The sequence below is a fragment of the Phodopus roborovskii genome, unplaced genomic scaffold (genome assembly GCF_943737965.1).
Source record: "Phodopus roborovskii unplaced genomic scaffold, PHOROB, whole genome shotgun sequence".
Lineage (NCBI taxonomy): Eukaryota > Metazoa > Chordata > Mammalia > Rodentia > Cricetidae > Phodopus > Phodopus roborovskii.
The window spans coordinates 13482674-13502203 of record NW_026126599.1 but is presented as its reverse complement, the minus strand read 5'-3'; the positions used below and the strand labels follow the sequence as shown (position 1 = coordinate 13502203).

The following is a 19530-nucleotide window of genomic DNA, read 5'->3' as shown; positions in this document are numbered from 1 at the left end:
ACTCTGGATCGAACCCTCAGCACTTTTGTAAAAGAATTATGGTAGTAAATACCTGTAGTCCATAGCACAGGGGAGGTGAAGGCAGGAAGGCAGAAGTTCAGCGTCATTTTCAGCTACATAGTGACTAAGGATTCAGGCATTATGCTGGCCGCTCCTGTCACCTGGCAGAATGCACTCAGGCAGGACCCTGGTCAGCCCAGGGTTCCATGACTACTAGTCTGCGTGCAGGTGCAAAGGACCCCTTTAAAAGACAGACCCCATCCACTTATGCTCTCTTCTTTTTCCAGCTCTCTTTCTTGCTGTTTCTCTGGGGCAGACAGGACTTTCCTGTCTCCCTCTTCTGTTCCCTTTATGTCTCTGTGTCTCTTTATTTTCTCTTTCCTTCCCCCTCCCTCCCATTTCTAATAAAACTCACTTAAGCTCTGTCTGCCTGACATGTTTGCCGCTCCGCCGCAGTCACCTCACTTGCCATGGAATTCAGCTAGGGTCGCATTATCACCGCAGTGACTGAAGCCAGCCTAGATTATATAAAACCATGTTTCAAAAGGAAAGGGGCACCTGGACCGATGGGTCAGGAATTGAGATGGATAGCTGCTCTTGCAAAAGACCTGAGTTCCCTTCCCAGCACCCACATCTGGTGGCTCACTGCCACCTCCAGCTCTAGGGTCCAATGCCTCTTTTGACCTCTTAGTGCAGCAAACCTATTTTGAAAAAAAAAAATTAAAATTTCATACTTATTTATTAAAATTAAAAGATATTTTTAGTTCTATTTGTGTGTATGTGTGTGCATATATGTCACCCAAAGAGGCTGGAAGAATTAATTTGTGCCTCTGGAGCTGGACAAGCCGCTATGAATCACCCTACATAGACTCTGTGAACCAAACTTAGGTCCTTTGGAGTAGCAGCAAGTACTTAACCACTGAGCCATCTCTTTGGCCCTCTCAATTTTCATTTTTAGTTAATAGAAGTAATTTTGGCGAATCCGAAGATGTATTTCTTTACCTCCTAACTGCTTTGATTTCATGCAACGCCACCATGTCGAATTTTATGAGGTGCTGGGGCTTGAACCCAGGCAAGCATTACACCAACAGAACCACATCCCATTTAGTTTTTATTTACTGTTTTGAGGTGGAGTCTGTGTTCCTCGGGCTGGCTTGAACTCCTGGACTCAAATGACCCGTTTGTCTCAGCCTTGGACACAGCTGGAGGTTTAGGAATGCACCCTTGGGCTCTCCATGGGAACAGTCATTTTTACCAGGAACACGGTTTTCTCCTTATAGCCGATTGTTATGCCCGTGGCGAGGCTTTTCCTGGCTTGATTCACTCCAAATAGGGAATCCAGGACAGACTAAAGTAACAAGTCTAGTCCAGTACAACTTTTTACTGGGTTGCTTACAGGAGTAGGGATGACGCAGAGGCAGCTGTGTCACTGGGAGAAACACACCAGTATGGGTGAAGATGCCAGAAAGCTGAAGCCTGGGAGCTCTTGGCAGGACTTGCAGGCAGGACATGGACCATGTGGGTCAGAGCCTTCCCCTCTGTTTGGTCATGAGTGTTGCAGTATCCCTTGGGGGAGGAGCCCAGGCGAAGCTAGTTCAGTTCCAGCTTTCCCAGACCTGTTTTTTTTTTTTTTTTTTTTTTTTTTTTTTTTTTAACTTCCTGAGTCTTGAGAGCCTCCTTCCTCCTTCCTGGAGAGAGGGAATTGCTATGTAATAAGAGGATTATTTCTCCACTCTCAGGCCATGTAACATCTCCGTATGATTCACTCACTAAGTTCCCCATGTTCTTTGTTGTTGTTTGGGTTTTTAATGCTTACGTGTATGAGTGTTATGTCCGCATGTATATTTGTGCACCATGTGAATACCTGGTCCACATGGAGGCCAGAAGAAAGTATTGAATATCCCGCAGCTGGGTGTACAGATGTGAGCTGCTCTGTGAATGCTGAGAAACAAATTTGGGTCCTTTGGAAAAGCAGCAAGTACTCTTATTTTTCTTTTTAATTTTTTTTAATTGATTTCATTAAAGGTGTGTACCACCTATCTTTTAATCTTGGTTATTAAAATAACATAAAATATGCTCTGAGTCTCCCTGACCTTTAGCTCTTAAAATTGTTCTGGCCTCGGCTCCTGAGATGGCCCCTGAGTTCTAGGAGAAGGAAGTGAGCCTAGTCCCTTTATTCTGCTAAATGGACACAGTATCAGACAGCTTCTAAATTTGTATTTTCTACTCCCAGGTTTAGTCTAGTTCTCAGGCCTCACCGGAGAAGGCCCTTCATACATGAATGAAGAAACAAAGGTCAAAGTGCAAAGGGTAAGTGTTTGTGGGATGCTCATCCATGAATGGGGCCCTTTGATTTCATGTTGACAGTTTCCAGTCCTGCTTCCTCACCTGGAATTTATTCCTCAGCACACACTCCAGGAAACATTCCCAGAAACAGCATTCCTGGATTGTTTCATGTTAGCGCTGCTTGTAAGCGCTCTTTTTTTTTTATTTCCTTTATATTTTAGACATCTATTTGTGTGTATGTGCATAGCATGGTTCTCTCTCTCTCTCTCTCTCTCTCTCTCTCTCTCTCTCTCTCTCCTGTGTGTGTGTGTGTGTGTGTGTGTGTAAACATTTCAGGAGTTTTCTGTTTCCACCATGTGGTTCCTGGGTGAACTCAGCAGACTTTTCTCACCAAGACCCTACCTTAGTTAATTTTTTTTTTTTTTTTTTTTTTTTTTTTGAGAAAGGGTCTCACTGTCTCCTGGTTGGCCTAGTACTCACTCTGTAGAACAAGCCAATCTTAAACTTAAAAGAGATCTGCCTGCCAAAGCCTGTAGATATGGGCAACCATGCCCAACTGCTTTTAGCTTTTTGGTTTGTTTGTTTTCTGGTGTATATCGGTTGTTCTGGGCTTCATAAAGAAATTTCATGCTAGTATATAATGCACTTTGAGCATATTCCCCTCACACTGTAACATGAATTCTAGTTGGTATTAAAAATAAAAACTTAGAGACAGATATTGGGGTGAAAGCTGAAGATCAGAAAGCAAAGCGGCCAGCCACTTACCTCTACCAATGCTCAGACCAAAGCATCCATCCTGCCATCAGACTGTATCTCCAGACTGCATCTGTCTACACCAAACCTCAGATTGCACAAGCTCCCGCCTTATATTCCTTTCTAGTGCTGGGATTAAAGGTGGATCCCAAGTGCTGAGATCACCTTTGTGTGAGCTCTGCTTCTTTTAGACTCAGGGTGGCTTTGAATTAACAGAAATCTGTTAACAAAATATCACCACATCACACTCTCTCCCTCCTTCTTGTATACCCATTACCCTTCTTGCTAGTCCTTTTTACTACCTGGGCAGTTTCTTTTCTACTTCATGCTGTATACACCACTTTAAAAATTTAATGTTATTTGATAACTTCAATATATATGTTGACGCATATGTATATATATGATGCCTTCTGATTATTCTTACCTCCTTGTCACCTGTCATCTCCCACCCTACAGATCCCCTTTCCATATTCATTTTTGTTTTGTTTTGTTTGGGCTTTGTTTGAGTGATCATGGGTGTATAGAACTATTCATGGGGTCCTGGTGAGCTTACCACAGGTGCATAACTGAAGCCAATTCTCTCAGAACCAACCAGTAGCCCAAAGTTAAGCAGGGACAGGTAGCATCCATCAGGTCTTCCATCCATGACTGACTGTTGACAAGCCCAGACTTGTACATGACTGGCACAGACAGCCACAGCTGCTATGAGATTATGACTGCTTGTCATTATCCCACTGCCCTAGATAGTGAGACCCTATCATTATCTAGCCCTGGCTTGCCTCAAATTCATCAAGATCTTGACTGCCTCCCAAATACTGGGATTAAAGGTGTGTATCTCTAAAAGCCCATTTTTCTTGATTAGGCTGTTCAATTTCTTGTTATCTAGAAGTTGTTTGTTTGTTTTTTCAAGACAGGGTTTCTTTGTGTAGCCCTGGCTGTCCTGGAACTTGTTCCATAGACCAGGCCAGAGATCTGCCTGCCTCTGCCTCCCAAGTGCTAGGATTAAAGGTCCATGCCACCACTCCCTGCCTCTAGGATTTTTGAGATCTTTATGTTTTAGATGATTTCTTTTCATGAAATGACCTTTCATGTTTGTTATGTTTTAGATCTTAATCCTTTGTTAAATGTATAGTGAGTGAAATTTTCTCCTATTCTGCAACTATCTCTTCACTTGTTTCTTTTACTGTACAAGATCTCTGCAATTTCATGATGTCTCATTTGTCAATTATTTTACTAAGCAACTGGAGTCCTATTCATAAAGTCCTTCCTATGCCTGTCATGAAGTGTGGTGTCTACTTTTTCCTTGAACGCATTCACAGTTTATGGTCTTACATTAAAATCTTTGATCCACTGGGGATGGAGAGATGGGTTAGAAGCTAAGAACACTTGTTCTTGCAGAGGACCAGGTTCAATTCCTACCATGCACATGGTGGCTCCAGTTCCAGGGGATCCAACACCCTCTTCTCACCTATGTGAGCACCAGGCATGCATGTGTTATACATTCATACACGTAAGCAAAACACCCATATACACAAACAGAATAATTATTAAAAAAAAAAAAACCTTTGAACTATGTAAAGTTGATTTTTGTACAGAAAGAAAGAGGGCTTTCTTTTTTCTACACTGTCATCCAGTTTTCCAAGTATCATTTGTCTTTTCTCCAATATATGTTTTTGGTGTGTTTGAGAAAATCAGGTACCTGTAGCTGTGTGGGTTTACATTTAGGTTCTCTTAAAATGGTTTTATTAGATTTACTTTGTATGTGTGTGGACAGGCACTATAACATGTGTGGAATCTGTTTTCTCCTTCCACTTTGTGAGTCCCAAAGATTAAACTAGGGTCATTTTGCTTGACAGCAAGTGCCTTTACCTACTGAGCCATCAGTGTGATGTTTATGCCAACATCGTGTTGTTTTTGTTACTAGGATTCACAGCTTGAAATCAGGTATGCTGATAATGCTAGCGTTGTTCTTTTACTCAGAATTGCCTTGGGTATCTGTTCTCTGCTTTGCTTTCATATGCATTTTGATGCTGTTTAAAATATTTTGGTGAAGAATGCCTTTGGCATTTTAATGAGGCTTGCATTGAATCTGTAGATTGCTTGGGTAGCATAGCTGTTTTCACAGGATTTGTTTTATAGAGCCAGGAGACTGGATGCCATGAGATCTGTCTGCTACAGTTTCTTTCTTCACTGTTTTAGAGTCCATTATAGAGGAATTTAATTTCCTTGTTTATTCCAAGGTACTGTTTTTTTTTTTTTTGAGGCAATTGTGAATGGGTTTCTTTTCCTGATTTATTTCTCAGCATGGATTTTATTGTCATAAAGAACAGCAGCTGATTTTTGTGTGTTAACTTTACTCTGCCACTTTGCAGAACACAGTGGTTCTTTTGGCATTCTTAAATCCATTATGGCTGGGTGGTGGTGGTGACACATGCCTTTAATGCCATGGGAGGCAGAGACAGGTGAATCTCTGTGAGTTCAAGGCCAGCCTGGAGTACAGAGGGAGTTCCAGGACAGTCAAGGCTACACAGAGAATCCTGTCTTGAAAAACAAACAAACAAACAAACAAACAAACAAACAAACAAAAGATGTCCTTTACGTGTGGAATTGTAACTAAAGATCCATTTCTTTGGGTGAGACTTAAAGCACTGTTTTGAGTAAGAGTGTCAAGAGTGGAAAGCTGTCTCTGATTTTAGGGATGTGCTTTCAGTTTTCCTCACCTAGTGTAATTTGGCCGTGGTTTGGCCATATGAAGCCTTGTTATGTTAAGATGTATTCCAGGAGATCTAGCTTAGCTCCTTTCTGTGGACCTTTCAGCTTTTCCTGCTGGCCCATCTCCATTGCTTTGTGTCAGCCACTGACACCTAGGGATGTCACTACCAGGGATGCTCCAGAGGCTACACAGGGTAGGAACTTGGGTAGAGGATTTTCACTTCCTCCCTGTCCTCTGTTATGATCTCTCCAGTTTCCTTCCCAGACCTGCTTGCAGTTGCCACCCCTCCCACCCCAGCTCCATTCACAGAAGATTCCACCCCTTCATACAGATCCAGGTCCCCAGACCTTTCATCTCTGTCTCTCCAGACTTACTCTTTGTCCTCCTGCAGCCAACTTTCAGGAGTACCTCTTCCCACCACACCTCTATTCCCTGGGGAACCTGCCTCTTGGTGTGGACTGGATCCCCCTAACTCTCTCCCACAGACCCTCTCAGCCGCTTCTCTTAGCCCATCTCTTCTTCCTGGCCACCCACCAAAGGGCAGAAGCATTCTTTATATAAGGGACTCCGTAACTACCACACTTGCTTAAGATCCTGAGAGGGCAACAGTAACCAAAGAATGGAACACCCACCCAGCAAAGATAAGACCAGACATTAACAACTAGAAACACCTCAGTCATCATAACTCCAGATGCCTAGACCTCAATACAAAAACACACACAGGAATAGCCAAGACATTATGTGTCCACAGGCACAGTAACCCTACTACAGTAGGTCCCAATAAATTTAATATAGATGAGGCACAAGACAAAGACTTCAAACTCTAAATTATGATTATGTTATGACACCTGGACACCTGATTTTTTTGACAAGGAAGCCAAATATAGATATTGGAGAAAAGGATAGCATCTTCAACAAACGTTGCTGGTCAAACTGGGTGACTACACATAGAGGAATTAAAATAGATCCCTATTTATCACTCCACAGAAAACTCCAAAATGGATCAGTGACATCAACATAAGGCCAGATACTCTGAATTCAATAGAAGACAGACTGGGGAATAGTCTTGAACTCATTGACTAAAGAAAAGACTTTCTGTGAACAGAACACCATTAGCATAGGCACCAACATCGACAATTAATAAATGGGACCTCATGAAACTGAGACGCTTCTGTACAGCAAAGGACACTGTCAGTCAGACAAGGCAGCAGGCTACAGAATGGGAAAAGATCATTACCAATTACACATCTAATAGAGGTTAATATCTATATAATGAACTCAAAAATATATAAAACAACTCAAAAAGCTGAACATCAAGATAAATTTAAAAGTGGAATATATGGTTTTTAGAGACAGGGTTTCTCTATAGCTTTGGATCCTCTCCTGGAACTAGCTCTTGTAGACCAGGCTGGTCTCAAACTCACAGAGATCCACCAGCTTCTGCCTCCCGAGTGCTGGGATTAAAGGTGTGTGCCACCATGTCTGGCTTAAGACTAAACAAAACAACAACAAACAAAACAAAACAAAACAAAACAAAATGAAACAAATGGCAGAGAAACACTTCAAGAAATGGTCAATATCCCTAGTCATCAGGGAAGTGCAAATTAAAATTACTTTGAAATTTCATTTTATACCTATTGGAATGGGTAAGGCCAATAAAAATTGACAGCTCATGTTGGTTAGGATATGGGGTAAGGGGAATACTCTTTCATTGCTTGTGAGAGTGCAAATTTGTATGGCACTGTGGAAATTGGTGTGGTGGTTCCTTAGGAGGTAGAAAATAGATCTGCCTCAAGATCCTGTTGTGCCACCCTTGAGCATATACCCAAAAGGTTGCTTCCTCATACTACAGAGCACTTTCTCATCCATGTTCATTACTGCTCTATTCACAAGAGCCAGAACTTGGAAACAGTCTAGATGTCCATCAACAGATGAATGGATAAAGAAAATGTGGCGCATTTACAGAGTGGAATATTACCAAGCCTTTAAAAAAAAAACCCACAAAATTCTCAGGTGGATGGAACTAGGAAAAAAATATCATCCTGAGTGAGGTAACCAAAATCCCAAAAGACAAATATGGTATGTATTCCACTCATATGTGGAAGTTAGCTGTTACATCTTCAAAAAAGTAGGCTACAATCTATTTAACAGAGGTGAGGTATAATGTAAGGGGGAGAGGGAAGAATCTTCCAAGGAAAGGGAAACAGAATATAGTTATGAAGAGACAGATGTGAGGCTGGAGTTTTGCTGCCGTGGGGACCAGCCTCCAATAGCACAGGGCTTGAGGGGAATCCTATGTATGGAGTTGGCAGACCTGGAGTTTTCTACCTGAGGGACTAAGACTAAATTCTCTGAGGCCAGTGAGAGAGGGAACACACACACACACACACACACACACACACACACACACACACAATTTCTCCCATCTTCTGTATCAATTCTGTCTTATTCTTTTTGTTTTCCTTCTAACTAACTTTATTTATTCCCTTACAGCTTATATATCCCAGCAAAATCTTTCAAGCAATATAAAAATTACAATGTGGTTACATCCTATTTTCAAGTGAATGACTACAATGAATACAAGCAAAAACAGCATGTTTTCCATATCCCTTCATGATTAAACATTTTACACATTACAGTAAAAAAGCAAGTTGTCTCAAGAACCTTCATACATTCATGTCCAAGCAACTTGTTATAGATTAACAGAGAGCAAGCAAGGTATTTTTCTCAGCCAGTTTTTTTTTTTTCTTAGCAGGCTGCATTTTACAGTTACGAAGAAAGGACAAATCACTTTATTATTTCTCTCAAAAGGTAATCTTATAAGAAATCTTAGAAGAATCACAAATCTAAACTTTTATATATGGAAAACCATTAGTCATCTCTACTTTAAATCTTTAGGGTTCCTACTCACTCATCAACAGTTATTTATTTTCCAAATGCTGAGGGCAGAAATGGATATAAGAAATTAATTAGCACATTTGGTCATCAACCAGTCCTAGTATGTAGCATGATTAATAAAAGACCCAGAGACTGATACTGGGGTTCAAGCTTCCAGCTGAAGATCAGAGAAACAAATTAGCCAAGCCAGTAGATCTTACCTCTACCCAGCTGAAATGTCAATCCTGTCTCCATAAATCCTCAGAGGCAAAAGACTCTGAATTCTTGTCTCCACCTCCTTATATTCCTTTCTCTGCCTGGCCATATCACTCCTGCTCCACCTCCCTAGTGCTGGGATTATAGGCCTGTGATCTTAGGTGCTGAGATCGCTTTTGTGTGAGTTGTTTCTTTTAGGACTGGATCAATTCTGTGTAGTCAGTGTGGTCTTGAACTAACAGAGATCTGTCTACCTCTTAATCCTGAGTCCTGGCATTAAAGGTGTGCACCACCACCTCCTAGCTTCTATAGATAACTAGTATGGCTGCTTTGCTATTTTGATCTCCAGTGGCTTTAATATATCATAAACAATGCATCACCACATAGGAAGAAAGGCACATTAGTTAATAATAATTGGGCTGCTTTGTCCTTGTTCCCTGACTGTAACAAGTCCCTTTCTCAACTACGTGCCTTTCTAAAACTTTGGATTGTCTTCTTGTTTTTTTTTTTTTTTTTTTTTTTTTTTAACCTCAAAGCTATTCACAAAAACATCTCAATCTAACCTTAAGTTATTTTTTAAAGCTTTTTTTTTTCAGCTATGATGCACTCTGAAGCCTGTGAACACATCTCCCAACATTAAGATGAAAAGAATTTAAACTAGCTGGGCTTCTGGGTCTCAGTTGTTTTTCTTAATCATTAACCTAATCCACAGTCTATATGGCTCCTCATAATCCCTTATTACATTTATTTAAATCCCTCAATCATCACACTTTTATATAAATGAACACTACTATTATATAAAATCATTGCTTTAGCTGAACAGCACAACTTTGGAGGAAATCATCTTTATAATAATCCACAGGTAAAAATGCCCAGTAGAACAAGGTAGTTCCAAGACTACATCAAAGTCAGTGGGGATCCCCGACCCCCCACTCATTCACCCCTATACTTCCTGCCTGGCTACATCCTGCCTGTCCATTGGCTGAAACAGCTTTATTCATTAACCATTAAGAGAAACATATATTAACAGCATACAGAAGAACATCCCTCATCAGCCATCGCCATATCTAAGGGTGTTCTCAACGTGGGTAGCACTATCTGAAGGACTGTACTGCGGCCCTGAATAAAACCCACAAGAAATGAGAAAGCAAGCTTAGTACAGCATTCATCCTTCTCTGATTCCTAACTCCAAATGCAAAGTAGCTAGCTACTGTGCATTCCTGATACCATGGTGGGCTGCATCCTCAACAGCAGGCCAAAATAAATCCTTCATCTGCTTTGATAGTTTTTACTGCTGTGATGAAGCACCACGACAAAAAGCAGCTTAGGGAAGAAAGAGCTTATTGTATTTTCTATATCTAGATCACAGTCTGTCATCAAGGCAGGAGCCTGGAGGCAGGAACTGAAGCGAAGCCATGGAAGAGCGCCACCTGCTGGCTTGCTCAACCTCACTTACATCCTCAGGTCTGTCTTTCCAGCAGCAGCACAATCTGTAACAGTCACCAATTAAGAAAATATCCTTTAGGCTTGCCTATAGACAAATCTTACAGAGGCATTTTCTATTCATGGTCCTCTCTCCTCAGATAACTCCAGCTCGTGTCACGTAGATAAAAAAAATACCATCCAGGGCGATCGACCCTTTGTCAAGTTGACACACAAATACAGTTACCGCTAAACCGTAACATTTCCTTTTTTTTTTTTTTTTTTTTTTTTTTGGTTTATCCTCAAAATCTCATCTTAATATTGATGTTACAACCTAAAACATTTCAGCTTTTAAAATCCCAGTTGTTGTTGTTTTTGTAGTTTCTTTTTTTTTTTTTTCTTTTACATAATACTTTCATTGATTATTTGGGAATTTCACATCAGGCACCCCAGTCACACCTACCTATCAGTTCTCCACCCTTGTGACCTGCACAAGAGAGAGGAAGAGGGAGAGGGAGAGGGAGAGAGAGAGAGAGAGAGAGAGAGAGAGAGAGAGAGAGAGAGAGAGAGAGAGAGAGCCAGTTTGTGTTGTCCATATCCTCACTGGAGCACTGTCAAGCTCCCAGTGGTCAGCCCCTTAAAGAAAACGGAGTCCGTACTCTCCCCCCTCCCCACCCCCCGTCCCAGAAGCCATCAGTTGAATCCCACCATTTTTAAAAAATTCAAGCAAATTTGTAAATTCAGCCTCTTGCCTGGGTGGTGGTGGTGGCCCCTACTTTTAATCCCAGAACTCGGGAGGCAGAAGTAGGTGGATCTTTGTGAGTCAGAGGCCAGCCTGATCTACAAAGCAAGTCTCAGGACAGTCAAGACTACACTGAGAAACGCTGTTCTGAAAACCAAACCAAACCAAACCAAAAACAACGACAACAAAAAAAGCTAGTCTCTTAAAGATGTCTCTTTAAGATTGCAACATTTATCTAAAATATTCAAGCACTCTAAAATCGCAGTTTCTTTAAGATACCCAAGGTTTTTAACGGTAGGCTTCTGTATAATAAAAAAAGTTAAATTCTAACTCCAAAAAAGAAGTAGCAACAGCCAGCAAGGTAGGAGGTGCACAGGCCATCAGGCAGGTGCAGAGAGAGGGAGTGGTCCCTGAGCAGGCAGGTCCTTGTCCCAGGGACAGGCTCTTTCTTTGGTTCTAGAACAATGAGGGAAGCAAGGCAGACACCAGAGCAGAGGCAGCAGAGCAATCACATGATGTCGGGCGCCACCCAGAGGACTGAGGGAGAATTTTCCTCAGTTAAAAAACTCCCTCAGGTTTCAGGACACTAGGGGGAGGGAGGCTGAGCCTTTGGCATCCCAAGGGAAAGGAGCCTTCCTGGCTAAGTGACCACACACAGGCTCTGCAGACAGCTTTCTTGATCGACAGGTGCAGGGCGGGGCTTTTCCTCCTTCCGCTGTCCTGTAGTACCAGCTCAAGAGGCTCAAGGTGAGGGGTGTGCCTCTTGAGCATGGAACTTGGGGAGGAGGAGGAAGCACACAATGACAGGTAGAAGGTCCAGCCAAGGCAAAGGTGAGGAGGCAGTAAGTGTGGTCTGGGATTCTGCACCCTGTGGCTGAGACCACCTGGAGGTTTGGGTGGCTTTGTGTAGCCTATGGGGAAACCCAGAGGCTGGTCGTCCCTTGACTCCTGACTACTCCCATGGAGGTCTCTTTTGAGAGCAAAGGATGCACCGAGCTCCAGACACAACAGATAATGACTTTGTGTCATTTCAGCTCACTGACCAGTTAGTGCTATAAAAATGTATAGTGAAATCATAAGGCTTCACCCAGGGGCATTTGCGGGATTGTGAATAAATAATTGGTCATGAATGAATGGAGAGGAAATAGCAATGTGGAGACAGGAGAGACAGATAGACACACCCACAGACAGAATATGAGAGTATACATGAATATGAATACACTCGGTAGGTGTATAGTACCGACTAAATAATTTTTAAACTGATTCAACCAGGTATAGCCATGCATGTCTTTAATCACAGCACTCAGGAGGCAGAGTTTAAGGTTAGCCTGATCTACATATCAAGTTCAAGGCCAGCCAGGAGCACATAATGAGATTCTGTCACAAACAAACAAACAAACAAAAATGCTTCACAATCCAAAGGTATTGTAGACACAAAGATCCTGGTTAAAGTTAAACATTTCAAACCTTTACTAATGAAGACAATGTCCAGGATTAGAGAATCCACTGAATGGAACACATCAGACCATGTATGAACTTTTGTTCATTCTTTTATTTTAGAGCTGGGGATGGAACGCAGAGACCCCCTTCTGCTACACAAGCTGTGTGTCATTGAGCTACACCTCAGACCCACATGTGTGTGTGACTCTCATGGGGGGGGTCATAGGCTGGGAAGAGCAACCAAGATCACCCACAGAAGAAGAGGGAAGCACTGAGGGGAGGGTGTCTCAGGGACTCTCAGGATCCCAGAGTGCTCTGAGCAGGGACACTGGGATGAACAAGGCAGCTGGAATTAGAGCATGGTGCCCCCAAGTTGCCTGCATGCCTAGGGGACCCTCAGTGACCAGGACAGGGATCTGAGGGCTGCTCACACACCCAGAAGTTGTTGGCAGTACATCTTCTATCATTCCACTTATCTTCTGCCAGCTCCACGCAGTCCTCATCCCCATCATTGTTGGGCTCCCCCTCTCTCCAGAAGCTGCAAACATTACTAGTTATCAAAGAGAGCCATCCTGCCCAAACCCCCATCCCCATCCACTACAGAGGTATTGGATCTAAGGTTTTCATGGACAAAGTCTGAGGACCAAGCTAGTGGACAGGAGTCCAGGGCAGGGTTTAGCAAAATGTGGGTCCTAATCTCAACTCAATGAGACTCAGCCCAGCAATGTAGGTTTGAGGGACCTGGCCTTAGGTCAAGGGACAGAATGCCCAGGGATGTGGGATCTTGCATTTGAAATAGCCATAGTGCTTTCCAATACCAAAGGCTGTATTTAGAATGAGGACCATCTCCCCGCCCACTGTGTCTGGGCCATGGATTCTGAGTGGTCACCTGAGCTGGAGGGGGCTGTCATCCACCCACTTCCAGGAACCTTCACGTCTGTGGTCGCTGAGGCCAATCCAGGTGAGTTCATTCTTTCTGATGTGCCAGTATTTGAGGAATCTCTGAATGGATGCAGAGGTCAGGAGAGAGGTCTATGATGTCATCTCCATCATCCATCCACAGTCCCACCCTTCCCTGCCTCACATACAATTTCTTTCTGCACTCAAGCTTTGTGAGCTTAGTCGAGTTGTGTGGACTGGCACGTGAGTGCATGCCATGGGTGCAGATCAAAGTGCATGCATGTGGAAAAATGTTCAGTTATATCTCAGTTATATCCCAAGAGGGTCACACAAGAAGCTTCTCTGACTTCCTTCAGACCTAACCCCCCTCTCATGCCTTCCTCCCCCACAGGACTTCCTCATTCCATTGTGCTTCCTCCTACAGGAAGCCCCTCCCCAGGACTGCATCTCTTCCATGTCCCACAGCCTCCTGTCTGGAACCCAATCTCTAGGACAAAGTGATGGAAGGACTTCTGTGGCTCCACTCACTTGCTCTTCAACACTGTTGACAATCACCAGGTGGGCTCCAAGAGCTCTGCAGGAGGAGGCTGAGGCTTCCCAGCTGCCCAGAGTCTTGGAGAAGAGGTAGCAGCTTTCCTGGAAGAGCTCCCAGTCCCAGGGGCAGGGCCGGCACAGGCCAGCTGCAGAGCACACAGTGCAGTGGGTGTGCATGAGCTCAGGGCCTGGGTTCTCTTCTCTCTACCTTGGGCCCTGGAGCCCAGGCCTGGGCTTCTATTTCAGCTACCAGCTCGGTGCTCTCAAAACCCAGACCACAGTCCCCGTGCTCCATCCCGCCCACCTCAGTGGAAGCCCCAGAAGGTGAAGCCAATCCCTCTGCTGAGCCCTCTGCTCCCCCCTAACTCGGCCCTGGAGCCTCACCCAGCGAGGCATTGATCTGAGTCAGCTGCTGCCGGATCTGCTCCAAGCTGGAGTATGTCTGCTCATGAGGAACAGCATCTACAAGAAGAGGTTTGCAACAATTAAGCACCCATTGTGTGCCTGATGCAGAGCTGGACCCACAAGATCACTGTGGTGGTCACAGTGACCATAGGAGCCCATGGCTCAGGCCAGGACACAGGACCTCACACAGGTCCACGGCCTCCCACATCCTGCCACACACCCAGCATGCCTATGCCCGTGCTCCCCACCTCACACAGCCTCAGAGTCCTCTCCCACTCAGAGCCCCTGTCCCCCCTCACCCAATCTGGAGCTCCCCTGCTGATCCAGGGTCTGTCCCTGTGGGTATCCACGAATCCTGGAAACTAAAAAGAGGAGAGCACACCACACCCTCCATGAGCACTGGTGGTACCTGGCTGTGCCAAGTTCAGCTCCAAAGGGGAAGCTGAGCCCCATTGCAGAGAGGGACAGTCAGCTGCCCCTGGTCACAGGTGAAATGAGGGATGGGCAGCTTAGATGTCCCAGCTCTGGTGAATTTGGGGGCTAGGCAAGGATCATCCCAGACAGGAAATCTTAAAGCTCAGTTAGTGTCTCATGCTAGAGTTTCTGTGTAACAAGTGCAAAAATAAAAGAGTAAACAAAATAAAAAACAGACAACCCCACAATAACAAAGCACAAAACAACCTAAAAGGGCTCCCCATCCCAGTCCCCAGCCATTCCCTGTCTGACCTTGAACCATGGTGGCCAACATCAGCACAAAGAGGCCTAAGGAGATGAGGAGCAGGAGAAGCCAAGGGACTCGTCTCAGACATTCTGCAGGATGGGCAGATGGGCAGAGCTGAGGTCCCAGGGGCAGATCCTGCCCTGCTGTGTTGGTTCTGCAGAGGACCCCTGACACCTTTGCCCCTGAATCACCCAGTACCTGGTGTGCTTTTGGAGCTGGGAATGAGACCCTCGGGGTCGTTCTCAGCAAATGCCTTGCCTCCAAATATGACCTCCTTCTCTGAACGGGACAGAACACAGCAGCTGACCTCCAAAGCTCAGCCACCTCCCTCAACCCCAAGCTGGAGGCCAGGCCCATATCACCCTGGATCCTGGACCCAGCTCCCCTGAAAGCACCCAGAGGTGCCCAGCCTCACCATAGTTCTTTGGCTGCTGAGGCCCTGGCTCTCCTGCCATCTTCTGCCTCCTCACTCCCCCCTCTCCACCTCCTCTCTGCCCTGGGATTTATATAAGCCCATGGCCCTCTGGATCACCCCCTGTGAGGTCCATTCTTCTCTGACTCAGGAGGAAAAAAGGGAACAGGATGGGGCCATCCTCACCCCGGAAAAGTGTGGGGAGAGAGACATTGCTTGACACAGCTAGAAGATGTTAGCCTGGGCTAGGAGGTGTGCTGTATATTTTGATGCCAATTTTCTTTTTTCAAGTCACATCAAGTACTGAGACTTGGTTTTCTGGGCTATGCAATGGAGCATCGATTGGCTGGGAATGTGACTCAGTAGGTAGTGTGCTTGCCTGACATGCACAAGGGTTCAATCTCCAACACTGCAGAGATGGGTATAGTCGTGTGTAACTCTCATCCCAGAATTTTGGAGACAGAGGAATCAGAATTTGAAGTTTTTCATTGGCCACATAGCATGTTAGAGACATTGGAGGCTAGGAGAAGTAGAAGATGAAGAAGAGGAGGAAGAAATGAAGAGGAGGAGAAAGTAAGAAAAAGTAGTGTTTCTTCTGTGAATTGTCAGGGTGAAGTTTAATCCAGTACTCACGTAAAACATCTGTTCTAGTGATGGGATCACTTGAGATTTATAGATATTGAGCTAGAGAGATGGCTCAGTGGGCACAATGCTTTCTGTGCAAGCTCAAGGACTTGAGTTTAAATCCCTGGAACCCATGGGGGGAAACCCTAGGATTCCACAGTGAAATGGGAGATAGAGACAAGAAAATCCCTGAAAACTTGTAAGTCAGTCAGCTGGGAGTCAGAAACAGAGATAGAGGAGACACTGCCCCAAAGAACATGGAAGTGAGTAATGCTCCTGAGGTGTTCTTCCAACATCTACACATTCAGTATGGCACACAAGTGCCTGCACAAGAGGGAGGGAAGGAGGGAAGGAGGGATAGAGAGAGAGAGAGAGAGAGAGAGAGAGAGAGAGAAGAGAGAGAGAGAATGAGGGAGAGAGAGATAAAGGGAGAGGGAGATTTGCAGACATTATTATTATTATTTCCAGACAGCATTTTTCTGTGTTCTGGCACTTGCTATGTAGATCAGGCTGGTCTCAAACTCACCGAGATCTGCCTGCCTCTGCCTCCCAAATGCTGGGATTAAAGAAAGACATGCATCACCATTGCCTGGCTGCAGATATTATTCTACATGGTCTGTCTGACATAGATAACTCAGCCTCATGGGCAGAGTGTTCCCTGATGTCCAGATTTTCTTTATTAGATTTGACTTGATAGGTACTGTTCTGGTCTTTCTAGGTGACCTGAGATCCTTTCTGTCCCTCCCAGGTGAGCAACACTGCTAAAACATTGCTCCAGTATGGTGTGTGTTGTATACAGTGTCATGCCTGCATGCCAGAAGAGGGTACATGATCTCATTATAGATGGTTGTGAGCCACTGTATGGTTGCTGGGAACTGAACTCAGGACCTCTGGAAGAGCTCCTCTTACTCTCTGATGCCTCTCAACTTCTTTAGATGGCTGTTAACCTCTGAGCCATCTCTCCAGCCCCCTCCTCACTTGTTGTGAGGGAAGAATTTCACAAGATGTCAGCCCCAAATGAGGCCCTGGTATAATATTGATGGAACATGACAGTTATCACCCCATCCTATAAATGTGTGAGATCATAGGGCACAAATAGCTGCAATCACACACAGCTCCATATCCAAGGGCTGGGACTGCTGCTTGCATGAGGTCCCAGGTCCCATACCCAGCACTTCTACCACCACCAAAGGAGTGCTTGCCCATATATTGACCAATAGAGAAACCCCAGTGTGTTTGGGTCACAGGCCCAGTGGCTCCAGAACAGCAGGAACTGATGTCTCCCAATTCTGAACTCCAGGGAGTTGAAGAGGGAGCTACAGCTGGCATCTGGAGATGTTGCAGGTGGGGATGCTGCAGGTAGAGATGCTGTAGGTGGGGATGCTGCTTCTGGTTACTACTGTATCTTCACAGGCTGGAAGAGTCAGTGAGTTCCCTGGAGTCTCTTTAAAAAATTTTTATTTTTATTTTTAATTATGTGTATATGTGTGTGGATGTGTATGTGTGAGCGCAGTGGCTGAGCAGGCCAGAAGAGGATATCAGATCATCTTGAACTGTAGTTACAGATGGTTATGAGCCAAATTCAGGTCTCTCCTGCCCTCTCTCTTTGGTTGTTTGTTTGTTTTTTTTTTTCTTTTTCTGAGATAGAGCCTCACCTAGCCCAAGTTGGCCTCAATATATATTCAAAGTTGACCTGGAATCTGGATTATCCTGCCTCCACTTCCTGAGTGTTTGAAGACAGACATGTAGTACCACACCAACTCTGGGGGGGTTCATTTTTTCATTAGTTAATCAGGAAGAGGTGGCATGTCACAATGGAGGTGTGTTTCTTTTCCTCATGTGGGTTCCATGGATGGAACTTAGGTTGTCCGGCTTGGTGGCAAGCACCTTTATCTATGGAACCATCTTGGCAGTTCTCTGAGTCTCTTTTATGAGGCCCTCAGCTCAAGTACGAGACTCTACTACCATGAGATGACCTACTGTGATGGTTAACAGTGATTTCAACCTGACAGGATCCAGAGTCATTGTGGAAACAAGCTTTGGGCATGTGTGTGAGTGAGTTTCAGATTAGGTTAACAGAATTGCAAAACCCCACCTTAACCAAGAGTGGTGGAATCTCATGGGCTGGAGTTCATACCGAAGAAAAAGCAGAAAGTGAATTGATCAACAGCATTTACTGATCTCTGCTTCTGGGCTTGGGATGTGATGGGATCAGCTGCCTCATGCTTCTGCTGCCATGTTCTTTCATGAAAGTTCCACCCACCACCATTCTGTCTTACTGGTCCCTTTCACCAAATCCTCCTTCCAATCCCCCATTTACTCCCCAGCGTGAGTGTGTGTGTGTACGAGCGTGTGCACACGTGTGTGTATAAGACCCACTACATTTATGGCTGAGTGTTCCAGTGTACTTGCAGGGGTGGGGCTTATGGGGCTTACAAGCCCTTCTTTCATCCATGATGACCACACTGATGGATTAATGGATCCAGTCTTCCCATAACTGGTCGGTGTGAAGAGAACAAGCAACTGTTGAGTGCTCAGTCCTAAACTGGACATCTATATTGTTCCCTCCAAGCTCAGGTGAGGACCTAGAAAGAGGAGGAACACGTGAATTCTGTCTTGGATACACAGCATGGTCATTGCACTCAAGAACTCAGCAGCAGTAGCTACCTCACTAGACCTGCGCAAATCTAGTCACTCTGTCTCCCCACTCCCCTTTCTCCCTGCACAATGTAAGTGCATGGCACACGTGATGCACATATGTAGAGGTCAAAGAATAGCCTTGTGGAGTCAGTTTCTTCCCATCAACCTTTTTGTGGGTTTCAGGGATTAAATTCAGGTTACCACCAAGACATGGCATTTTGAAAAGAGAAATTACAGAGGCAGGGATGGAATAGGAGGTAGAGTTCAAGGAGCAGGAAATAAAAAAGGGTGTGACCTTTCAGAGGAACTAGAATCAGGGCAGCCCCAGGGGGGAAATGGGAAGGGTAGTTCAGAATATGATTGCAAGGCATGTATCGTGTTGGGAAATTTAAGTACTTGTCCCTCACAGCTGTCTTCTCCCCACCCAGCTGTAGAACTTCCATGCAAACAAGGTTGTTTTCAAAACTTTCTGGTGCACAGTGCAGGTGCCTTGACCCCAGGTGTGGGTGGTGCATGACTTCCTCCTATGCTTAGCCCATCCCCTGGCTTGGGTATATAAGCCCATTACCCTCTGTAATAAAACAGTGGTGGTGGCAGCAGCTTCTTCTTAACTTCTCCTGGTGGTCTGTTAAGTGTTTCAATCTCGACACCCTCCGCCAAGCTCGGTACTCTGGCTGTGCAGGCGCAGCATATCACTCAGAAATAGGGCTGTTACCACATGGGGAATACCCCATCTAGGAGCCAGCATGCTGCCTGACCTTCTTAGGGAAGGATATGCCCTTCTCTGCTGATGTGTCAATAGAGCCGGGAAAGTCCCCAGCTGAGTACGAAGAATTTATCAAGCA

The 19530-nt window shown here is 44.7% G+C and overlaps 1 protein-coding gene across 2 annotated transcripts; it reads right to left on the bottom strand.

Annotated features, from left to right (window-relative positions):
- Nucleotides 1-12548: 12548 nt before the first annotated feature.
- On the bottom strand, nucleotides 12549-15474 carry LOC127237115 (CD209 antigen-like protein 2). Of its 2 annotated transcripts, XM_051205164.1 has the most exons (7): nucleotides 15208-15283; nucleotides 15015-15098; nucleotides 14588-14650; nucleotides 14268-14345; nucleotides 13878-14029; nucleotides 13339-13451; nucleotides 12549-12987 (listed from the first exon to the last, which is right to left on the bottom strand). In XM_051205164.1, exons 2-7 carry the CDS (start codon nucleotides 15034-15036, stop codon nucleotides 12846-12848), a joined length of 570 nt encoding a protein of 189 aa, XP_051061121.1. In that variant the 5' UTR covers nucleotides 15037-15098; nucleotides 15208-15283; the 3' UTR covers nucleotides 12549-12845. The 2 variants fall into 2 exon arrangements, with proteins under 2 accessions (XP_051061121.1, XP_051061120.1); XM_051205163.1 differs by lacking the exons at nucleotides 15015-15098; nucleotides 15208-15283 and adding an exon at nucleotides 15425-15474.
- Nucleotides 15475-19530: the final 4056 nt, after the last annotated feature.

What these genes read in the sequence shown, in the direction of transcription:
- LOC127237115 (XM_051205163.1), bottom strand. Translation starts at nt 15,464, where the DNA reads ATGGCAGGAGAGCCAGGGCCTCAGCAGCCAAAGAACTATG. An exon ending in TCAGCAGCCAAAGAACTATG is followed by an intron (nt 14,651 to 15,424) that starts GTGAGGCTGGGC and finishes TCCTCTTTTTAG; the next exon opens with TTTCCAGGATTCGTGGATAC. An exon ending in GACAGCCCCCTCCAGCTCAG is followed by an intron (nt 12,988 to 13,338) that starts GTGACCACTCAG and finishes TAATGTTTGCAG; the next exon opens with CTTCTGGAGAGAGGGGGAGC.